This window comes from Adiantum capillus-veneris, chromosome 23 (genome assembly GCF_014529385.1).
Source record: "Adiantum capillus-veneris isolate H3 chromosome 23, ASM1452938v2, whole genome shotgun sequence".
Taxonomy (NCBI): domain Eukaryota; kingdom Viridiplantae; phylum Streptophyta; class Polypodiopsida; order Polypodiales; family Pteridaceae; genus Adiantum; species Adiantum capillus-veneris.
In genome coordinates, this window is record NC_140953.1 from 134,021,568 (window position 1) to 134,032,563 (window position 10,996).

At 41.4% G+C, this 10,996-nt stretch overlaps 1 protein-coding gene across 1 annotated transcript; it reads right to left on the reverse strand.

Moving 5' to 3' along the window:
• Positions 1-227: 227 nt before the first annotated feature.
• Positions 228-6,434, reverse strand: LOC147428619 (chromatin remodeling protein DDM1-like). Its single transcript, XM_086497612.1, has 16 exons — positions 5,402-6,434; positions 5,213-5,302; positions 4,759-5,117; positions 4,491-4,677; positions 4,117-4,292; positions 3,922-3,994; positions 3,629-3,821; positions 3,392-3,487; positions 3,110-3,204; positions 2,922-3,007; positions 2,679-2,685; positions 2,460-2,558; positions 1,872-1,976; positions 1,569-1,792; positions 536-704; positions 228-447 (listed from the first exon to the last, which is right to left on the reverse strand). Exons 1-15 carry the CDS (start codon positions 5,528-5,530, stop codon positions 599-601), a joined length of 2,025 nt encoding a protein of 674 aa, XP_086353738.1. The 5' UTR covers positions 5,531-6,434; the 3' UTR covers positions 228-447; positions 536-598.
• Between the last annotated feature and the right edge of the window lie 4,562 nt (positions 6,435-10,996).

Genomic DNA, 10,996 nt, shown 5'->3' on the forward strand with positions numbered 1-10,996 from the left:
CGTTGTGTCTTATAGGCAGACTTCAACCTCTAGAAGACAAAAATAAAAATTTCTTCTACAGGTTGAAGTCGGCCTATGAGACGACGATGTAAATATGTGTGTCCTCCGGAGGCTGATTTCAAGTAACAGAAATCAGCCTCCTTTCTTTGCACAAAAAACAAAGCACGAACACATGCACACGCACATACACACAAATGTACAAAATGAGACATTCATGTGAATAACGGCATCAGAAATCAAGACATATACTACAAGGATTGGCAAGTCCAAGTAAAAGGCCATAAGATGTAAGTCAGTAGGCATCAATTAGTTTTCCGATTGAAGAAATCCAACATCACCTACAAGTAAACTGCAATATTGCCTTAATGAAGCCAGAAAGCGTAAACAAGAGCTCAAACCTGAGAATATGTTACCTGTCAAAGCACCTACTCACATGTGCTGCCTTTTCTGCATACATGTCCAAAAACAGCATATATATTACGCGGCTATTAAAAAACCTAATAGTCATCAGACTTGCAGATAATAAGAAACTAACCCTCTTCAAGAGTGAAGATATCCCTTGCTGCATCCATGATGACCAACTGGAAACTTGTCATTCTTAAATATCTTCAATTAAACTTTTCCAAATAGAGCTGAGACAGGCTTTGATGAAACTTTTCCCGCACGACATCAAATTTTTCCACTGGATATGATGACCACTTGCACTGATATACACCAATTAAAAGTGCTCAGCAAAACTATTTCAAATAGAGCTGAGACAGGCTTTGATGAAACTTTTCCCGCACGACATCAAATTTCTCCACTGGACATGATGACCACTTGCACTGATATATACCAATTAAAAGTGCTCAGCAAAACTATTTCAACAGCTAAAGGCCTCGACTTGAAGACTAATCACATTCCATAACTATATATGTATACCTTCATAAAGTCAGAAAAGTTCGAACTTACAAATTAAAAGAGAGGCTAAGACACTTTCACACAACACAAAAGCAAGGCACACAAGAAAATGTACATAGAATAAAACATTTACCACATATCTTATTTGTTTCTAAACAAAAAATAAATAAAAACTAAAAAATCAAGAATTTATAAAAGGCTCAGGAAAAATACATGGGAGAAACTTACTTGACTTGACCTGAAATTTTGAAACGAGTCTCTATTTTATAGATACTCACAACAAGGATAAGACAGCACAAAGACTAAATCCTACATTTCAAACTCCATACGACAACAAAAACAAAATATAAAAGAGCAAATTCCTAAATCCTCATGTAAGCTAAAGACTAAGGTGACAATCTACTATGTATTGGCCTAGAAGAGGCAAAACATAACTAGACTAATACAACGTTGAAAATTTGATAGCATGCAACCTAAACTTCACCACTGAAAGAATAAGAACATCACTTTTATCATGCATAGTTTTGACTACAGCTACTAAACCACAAAACTGAAGCAGGAAAAGAAATCAAACTTACTTGCCCATCATGCTACAAAAAGCCTCTACCAGGACCCGACGTACTAATCCATTAGACAACAATTTGAGAGTTCAAGTTGACTTTTTGTACCTTTCTATAGAAGAAAGAAGGCTGTTTTGTCCAGAGCGTATCACCACTTCCCATCCAGGACCTTTAAGAGGAAGACACAAGTTGCCCACATTGCTTTGATGAGCATAATTCAGCATGTCACTCCGGTCAAGGAGTTTTAAAAGGTTTTCCTCACTGATTTCAGCACTCTGATGAAGTTCCTCTTTATCTCGTTCTTGCTTCAGCAAAGCCAGTAATTCTGACTCCTATCAAGACCAAAAGGATGTGCAATGTGCACTAGTTTCATAGGCGACAAATACATGGGATTGACCTATCACTAGGTACCTCCAATGTTATTTTTGTATGGTCACGCTCCTGACAGAATTGACCCTTCTCAATAACAAGGCGTTCGAGTTTAAGCTTGTCCAAGGCAACATTCAGCATTCGGCGCTGCAGATCATACAGGGTATATTGCAGGCAAAAGGAAACAAAAGGAAAATCAAAATAGTATATAATTCATTTCACCTGCATTTACAGCATAGAAGCAATAATAAATTACTTCCAAGATAATAAAAAATAAGATTCTCTTCAAAGGCAAGACAATCAAGGACATAAGTCTAATAGGTAGCATATGATGGCTGAGTCCCCCAGAACACTTCTTAAAATTTAACACACATTGTGAATGGATTCAAACCAGAAAGTCCACAGAAGGTTGTCCCTACTTAGATTCAGTGCTTTGGGGTTGCAACACAACAATCTCACAATCATATGGTGCCACATCCAAATGTCACCCTGCAATCCCTTAAAACTCCTCACATTTACAGTCAGTCGACTGGTTGGACGCGACTTGGTATCAGAAAGAACGTTGTGACACAACACAATATCCTACCCCAACAGTGCATTCACATTAACACTCTGCATGTGGACCCCTACCTCAACAGAGTCAGAAGTTGCGAGCCTATAAACATGAACAGGCCGCGTCTGTCCAATCCTGTGGCAACGATCCATAGCTTGCATGTCCACGTGTGGGTTCTGCAAACATGACAATGCAACAATTAAATCGCTATGTTTAGGAATATACTGCCACAGTTCTCACTCGCTAGACATAAAACTTCCTCAAGAATTGTACGCATCATCGCATCCTACCCTTACCCAATCGCTGTCATAAATAATCACAGTATCAGCTGCTGTCAGATTTAATCCCAATCCTCCAGCTCGTGTAGTCAGGAGAAAGACATAATTTCTTCCATTGGTTTGATTAAATTCTTGTATCAGGAGGCCACATAACAATTATCACCATAGAAGCCCAAAACTTGCATATAAGAGCGTCAACGCAACACCGCCCTCCTTGTGCTGAGCCAACCTGCCGCTGCCTTTCAGCCTGAGAAACAGCACCATCTATTCGAAAAGGTTTGAATCCCCGTTGCTCCAAGTAATAGTCCAAAATATCCAGCATTTTGGTCATGAGAGAAGATAAGAACCTGCGGTTCAATTTCTTTGAGGCAACCTGATATTATGTCCCAGTTCTTGACGCGTCATTAAACCTTGAAGAGCATAAAGTGCCCTTAAATTGCAATGCATACCTTGTGGCCTCTTTCCCTTAGATGCACAAGAATCCCGTCTAACAGCTTCAGCTTACCACATTGCTCCACAAGCTTTTCTACAGGAGGAAAGTTAACTGCCCAAAAAACAGAATATTTCAATGCCATTGCAAAACAAGTACTATCCCACAACAGATTCCATATCAGACAGCAAAAAATGTGCATGGGTGAAAGAGAACTGATTGTCATGTAAACCAGCCGAGTTTGTAAAGATTGAAAACCAAACAACGCTAACTGAAGCAGGTAAAAAAAGGAGGTAATTACAGTCATGTTCTAGCTGAGACATCAAGAGAACCGGATGGTTACAATTTTTCCGCAATTGCATCAAGATGTTATTCAAGTTTGCTTTTATGAGGACACCTGCTACACAGTAGATAATTATCACTCAAAACTGGAGTTCTGTTGACACCTCAAACACAAACCGCACTTCCCATGGAGACTAGTGATATAGCTTCGTCTAAAAAGCACCAGACCCTCCATCTTAAACTGATAAACAAAGACCTGGGCTCATCATGTTCTCCTCCAAGTGTTTTGCAAGAGTCTTGGTGACAAGAAATTCATGAAACCATTTTTGTTCCGCAGACATTGGTGCATATAGCAGGATCTCTTTTTTCAAAGGAAGAGATTTTTCAACATCCTCTTTCAACCTTCGCAACAAAAATGGACGAAGAATCAAATGCAGCTTTGCAATGACCTGTACACAACCATAAACAGCTGGCGAGACAGATTCAAAAGAAATGGATGGCAGAGCAATCTCTGAATACTCTCAGCTTGTTTCTCATGCAGGAAGTTACCTGTACACGCCGTTGATCATTGACATCGTTCTCAAATTGTGCCCCACCACTGCTCTTTCCAGTGAAATCAAACCTACAACAAATCGAAACAAACAATCCAAAATGTAAACAAAAACATCAGGCATATCCAAATCAAAAAAAATCCAAATCCTTTTCTGAATATATTGCACTGCAAAAAGAATACTAGCTGCATACCAAGTTTGGAATTCATAAAGGGACATGAATATTTGAGGCAGGATAAAATTTAGAAGCGACCAAAGCTCAGGAAGATTGTTTTGCAACAGTGTCCCCGTCAGCAAAAGGGTGTGATCTGCTTGCATTTGTTTCAGTTCTTTTAATAGCTTGCAATCGAAGTTTTTCAGCCTATGGCCCTGATTAAGCAGGAGACACCAATGATGTAAGGTTTAAATTCACGTGGAAAAATACAAGCACAAGTAAGCCTATAATGAGATTCATCAGGAGTCAGCAATTTGCAAGAAGTTCAAAAGCAAGCAGAGAAAGCTGAACAGAGAAGCATTTGTTGCTAATAAGACCAAAGCGCTACCAGATGATCAGGGGTCATTCCATACCTCATCTACTACCATGTACTTCCACTTATATTTTGCTAAAATCTTGCGGTCATTCATGGCAACTTCAAATGAGGTAATTATAACAGGAAAAGAAGCATCAATCAACGGGGGCATGTATGTCTTTCTTAATGACATGCGCTCATCTTTTGATCCATAATAGAGCAATACCTCCATTGTTGGAGCCCACCTGACCATTAAGCTCTAAGTACAATCCCTTCTTTTCACACAGTGAAGAAAAACAAAATAAAGAATGTGTATATGCTAGTACCTCTTCACTTCGTTTACCCAATTTGAGAGTGTTAAAAGAGGAGCACAAACTAGGAATGGTCCATGCAGACCTGCACCTTTAAGATGAGCTAGGAACCCAATGGTTTGAACAGTCTTGCCAAGGCCCATCTGATCTGCTAGAATACCATTCAAGCCATTGTGCCACAAAGAGATCATCCACTTAATGCCCTTGAGCTGGTAAGATTTCAACCTTCCTCCTGTGAGAAGGGGCACTATCTCCATCTGTTCTCTCCAATTTTGCTCTTCTTCTGGGAGTAAGCCGCTTCCTTGCAATGTCTTGGATTCTTTCTCATAGTTTGCCAGCATTTCTTGGATTCCTGCTTTAGCCTTTTTTCTGCCCTATGGAGGTGGCAAACGAAGGAAAGAGAACAGAGATTGTTACTATGCTTTGCAAACCAATTAACAGAAATCTCCCAGCAGGAAATTGAACACACCAAAGTAAGCAAGCTAAATGCTTTCCTTTTACAACCAACACTTCTGTTTTTTTCATCATTCGCTACTTCAACTTTGATCTCTGTTGCTGACTGTAAACACCCCATCAAGAACCAATTTATGTGTGTTAGGAGGAGTTCCCAAGTCTACTCAAAGGTCTCTTGGAATGCCTTGTGATCACTTCAACTCACTAGGGTCATGTAATCCATCTTTTCTAAGAGGCACTCTGAGTATAGTTGGGTTTGAATCAGAATTTCATCCAATTTGGTAAACAATGAGGGAGACACTGAGTCACCAAATTTTGTCGCCTTCTCATCCATATCAGCTTCGTCTTTCACCCGCACTTCTTGCAGCTTCCTCTCATCTTCAGCCCTCTCACGACTAATTGGGTGTTTTCACCCTCTTGCGAGAAGGATAGCCAAAGCAAAAAGACAGCTCACATCAGATAGAAAGAACATGCAATCTACTCTCATAACAAATTCATTTCAGATGCAAAAGTGTGCCTACATCCTTTGCCAAGACTGAGAAAGGAGAGTCGGCTACATGTGCGATCTCAGAAACCTTTGAAGTATCAACATCTTCCATCTTTGCCCCTGTATGTCCATCGAGTGTCTCCTCCTCTAGGGCATGCCGTACTAGAGGCTCCATTAACTATCTGTACAAGAACCAAAATCCGTCTTATCTTTCACTAGAGCACATTATAAGATAAGGAGCTTCTGAACCAAGCGAAGAATTCCATTGATGAGCACTTTCAAGCTGGACATTGGCAAACCATAACATGAATGACTTGTGAAAGCACTCTCAAAAAATTCAATATTCTGCAGCTATTCAGGCGAACAACGGGTGCATCTCTCTCTAAAGGAGAACTAAATTGCAGTGGATTTGGTGCTATGGGCAACATCCTAAACTATATACATGCTGAAGGCCTGCAAAATTTGCATCCTGGCGCTACAAAAGAGTCTGTCGTATAAGTTCACAGTGTTCGCAGGCTGCAAGTATGAAATGATGGCACTGACCGCGTTGGAATATAGTGTACTAGACCATTCGCTAACCGCGTTGGAATGTAGTGTACAAAACCAATCGCTGCGCTGGAGTCTCCTTTACTGCATTCTTAGCGCCCACTAAGTAGAACAATGGGTGCCAATAAACGTCATAGAGGCGATGGCGATGTCGATGGCGTGAATGGACAGAACGATGAAAGCAGAAGAGGCGTGTCACAAACGCGGGAACCAGTCCCGACTCCGGAGGCGGGTCTAAATTTCAAACTACAACTAGGCCTAGGCATAGCATTCAATGAGGGGTGGTGGTCCTCGTGAGTCGTCACTATATGTCACGGCTCTGGTTTAGAGGGGATCTAGGGCCCAAATTTGGGGGGGCGAGGCGGCTTTAATCTCGGCCGTCGGATCATGCAGTGAACTAAGGGTAAATTAGGGGCAGGTAAACTAGGGTGTGATCATGTGCCATGCCAACATAGACAACGACACGAGCTAGCGTGGTAGTATAGCATTCGTGTGGCAACCGAGATGTTCCGGGTTTGACCCACACCCCGCGAGGCGGGTGAACTAGGAGTGAACTCGGGGTGCCATTTTTGCCCTAAGTTCACCCCCTAGTTCACCGAGTCGACGGACGGCTGAGATTGCATTGCGATTTCCACTTCTCTTTCCCACCATAGATCTCCCCTACCTAGAGCCGTGACATATAGTGACGAGGGTGGTGAGGGGACAGACGGCCCGGAAGCCTTCTAGTTGTAGTTTGGAATTTAGAGGTTAATTTCAAACTACAATGAGAGGGCTTCGTTACCTGCAATCCACCCCAAGAGACTAAGTAGTCAATGAGGGGTGGTGAGGGGACCGATGAACTGGAAGTCCAAGGCGGTATCTCGAGACGGACTAAATCCGAGTATCACAAAAATTGAGGCAAACAAAGCATTCAATGAGGGGTGGTGAGAGGATCGAGGGAGCACAAAATTCGAGGCAAACTAGAATCGGGACAGCGCATAAAATTAAGATTATGCCACCTGGTTTTGAACCCACAACCTCACGGCCACGTTTTGGGTCACATGGGCTAACCAATTACACGCATATCATAAGAGCTTCGAGTGGATTTACACTCAACTTGACTTTAATATACGACAACGAAAGTGGATAAAATTATTATGCGAATATGATTTTGGGATTGAATATAAACCAGGAAAGGAAAACTTATTGGTTGACGCTTTAAGTGGGAAAAGTACACTAACAGCTATTACAACGTCTACTACCTCTTTGATTGACCTTATTCGTGAGGGTATACCGCAAGATCCATTTACAAAAGGATTCAATATTTATTGAACTTGGAGAGAAGCAAGAGAGGCAAACTGAAAGCTTTTATGTAGAAGATAATGCTCTTTATTTCAATAGTCGTCTTTCTATCCCAAATGATGGTGGGATCAAACTTCAAATATTACAGAAAGCTCATGATATACCTATTGCAGGACATCTAGGTTATATCAAAACTTATGCTACTTAAAGAAAAAGTTTCTTTTGGCGAGGATTAAAGCGCTATGTGTTAAGTTATATTACAAGATGCTTGACATGTCAGCGTATTAAAGCTGAGCAAATTCAATATCCCGGTAAGTTTCATCCAATAAATTCACCGCAAATGAAATGGGAATGTATATCCATGGATTTTATCACAAGACTTCCTACATCTATATGATATGATTCTATTTTTTTGATCATTGATATGCTTACAAAAATGACTCATTTGTTCCCTGTCGAGACAACATTCACAGCTAAAGATATAGCTCAAGTATTCAGGAAAGGTATCTTTATGTATCACAGTTTACCTCACTGTGTAATTTTGGATCTTGAAGCAAAGTTCACTTCAAACTTTTGGAAAATTTTATTCTCAGCCACAGAAAATCAATTAGCCTTTAGTACTACTTATCATCCTCAAACTACAAACAGAGAAAACCAATCAAATCATTGAGAATATGGTATTAACTTGTTGTATATATGAACAGAGTAAGTGGACCATATAACCTAATCCAAATCACATGTTTGATGATTCTCTGTTATCTACTTCCATCGATGTGTTAAGTATGGAGCCTGATTTACCCCTTGTAATTTTCTGTGGTAAAACCGCACATTTGTAAGGCCCCCATTATGAAGAGAAGCCATCGTGCATGAAGGAAAATCACTCACCGGAAATAAAAAGCACTCGTCGAAACATTCCTTTTCGCCGGAATATTATGACCGGACGGCGGTCGAAAACTGTTCAGAAAACGATCGGTTGGTTGGCCGGTAGTCAATGGCCGATGGCCGGTGGCCAATGGTCGGAAGTCAATGGCCGGTGGCCGGTGGCCGAATTCAAAAGCGGACTGTTTTCTCAAGGGCGGCCACACATGGGCGGATTGGACGGTCCGATTTGGACTTATCTACACAAGGGCGGCTACACATGGTTGCCTCTCATGAGAGAGGGCAACCCTTTTGGCCTATAAAAGGAGTCCATTTCTACACACGTTTCATAGTGTGAAGTTGATGCAACAAGGTGAGTGTGAGGTGGTGAGAGTGAAGCAAGGCGGGAGCTCTATTAAGGGTATAATCCCTTTGCAAACTACTTCTTCTTTTGAAGTACTAAAGCCATTGAGTGGCTGCTTTCCCATGGACGTAGCCCACATTGGGTGAACCACGTATATCGTGTGTACTCTCTCTCTCTCTCTCTCTACTCTATAATCTCGTGTGTGTGAAATCTATCTCTCTCCATTAAGTAATCTACTCAAATATCTCATTAGTTGCGTCATATTTCCTAACAACTGGTATCAGAGCAAGGTTTGCTCGTAGCTAAATTATCTCAAGGAAAGGATTCCTTGAATTGAGTGGGAGTTGTGGCGGAAGGGAAGCTCAAGATTGAGAAGTTCAACGGCAAAAACTACCAACATTGGAAGATGCAGATTGATGAATATCTCTACTAGAAGGACCTCTATTTGCCACTAGTCGGTCTTGCAAAGAAGCCCGCAACGATGGTAGATGAAGCATGGATCATCCTTGATCGAAAGGCACTGGGAACAATCCGGTTAAGCTTGGCGTCAACAATGGCCTTCAACGTTTTGGCCTTCAACGTTTTGGAGATGAAGACCATGGAGGACTTGATGAAGTCACTTGACGACTTCTACGAGAAACCATCGGCATCCAATAAGGTATTTCTTATGAAGCGCGTGTTCAATCTAAAGATGCCAGAAAATGGTTCAGTTGCAGAACACCTAAGTGACTTTAAAACAAACATAAGTCAACCTCGATCGGTGAAAATCAATTTTGATGATGAAGTGCGAGCTCTCCTTATACCATCATCTCTACCGGATAGTTGGGACAGCCTTGTGATGGCTGTAAGTAATTCTATTTCTGGCACAGATACTCTTAAGTTTGATGATGTTGTGGGTGTTCTCCTAAGTGAGGAAATACAAAAGAGAAGCACAGGAGAAACATCAAGTGCTGCATTGTCAGTGGAAACAAGAGGAAGGCCTAAGGAGAAGTTCAAAAACCAAAAGGGTTGTGATCGCTCAAGATGGAGCAAGTCACGCACGGTCAGTTCTTGAATGTTGGAACTGCGGCAAGAAGGGCCACATAAAGAAGGATTGGTGGTCCAAGAAGAAGAAGGAGACTGAGTCTCAAGACGACAAGCGAACATCGGAGGCCAATGTGGCAGGTAAAGTAGAGCAAGATGCTCTAATTCTCTCATTAGACAATGTGTCTAATTCCTGGATAGTAGATTCCGGGGCTTCATTCCATGCAACACCACACAAGCAACATTTCCAAGATTACACCAAAGGTAATTTTGGGTATGTATACTTGGGAGATGATGAAGCTTGTGAGATTGTCGACAAAGGTACAGTTTCTGTGAAAACTGCTAACGAAAATGAATGGAAGCTTAAAGATGTTAGGCATGTTCCTTCTCTTCGGAAAAATTTGATCTCTACAGGACAATTGGACGATGAAGGTCACAACATTGCATTCGGAAACAAACGGTGGAAGATCTCAAAGGGATCTTTGGTGGTTGCCAAGGGAGAAAAGGTTGGTACACTTTACTTGTATACTATCAGCACACAACCTTCAGCTTGTGCAGCAACTACAGAAGTTGACAGTTCGGTGTGGCACTACCGGCTTGGGCATATGAGTGCCAAAGGAATGCAAATCCTTCAAATGAAGAAGCTTCTACCAGGTTTGAAAGAAGTGGACTTAGAGTTCTGTGAAGATTGTATTTATGGTAAACAAAAGAGGGTAAAATTTCAAAAATTAGGAAATGAAAGAAAAAGTTAACAACTTGAGTTGGTTCATTGTGATGTTTGGGGTCCTGCAAGTACACCATCACTTGGTGGCTCATTGTACTATGTAACATTCATAGATGATGCACTAGAAAAACATGGGTTTATGTCATGAGGAATAAGTCCGATGTATTTTCCATATTTCAAAGGTGGAAAGCCTTTGTGGAGAATGAAACAGGTACTAAGGCTAAATGCCTCAGATCCAACAATGGAGGCAAATATTGCAGCCAGGCTTTTGAAAGCTTTTGTGCTAGCAATGGCATTCGGAGGCAAAGGACAACCCCAAGGACACCTCAACAAAATGGGATTTTGGAAAGGATGAACAGGACAATCATGGAGCGAGCACGAAGCATGCGCTTACATGCAAGCCTACCACTTAAGCATTGGGCGGAAGCTATGTGTACTTAATCAACCGGTCACCCTCAACGGCATTGGATGGGGGAGTTCTAGAAGAGGCATGGATAGGTAAACCGGTGAATTATGC

Excerpts from the sequence above, each read along its gene's own strand:
- LOC147428619 (XM_086497612.1), bottom strand. The coding sequence starts at position 5,530 with ATGGATGAGAAGGCGACAAAATTTGGTGACTCAGTGTCTCCCTCATTG. Across the intron at positions 5,303-5,401 it reads AGATGGATTACATGACCCTA|TCAGCAACAGAGATCAAAGT; the intron begins GTGAGTTGAAGT and ends GGGTGTTTACAG. Across the intron at positions 1,793-1,871 it reads ATACAAAAATAACATTGGAG|GAGTCAGAATTACTGGCTTT; the intron begins GTACCTAGTGAT and ends TGGTCTTGATAG.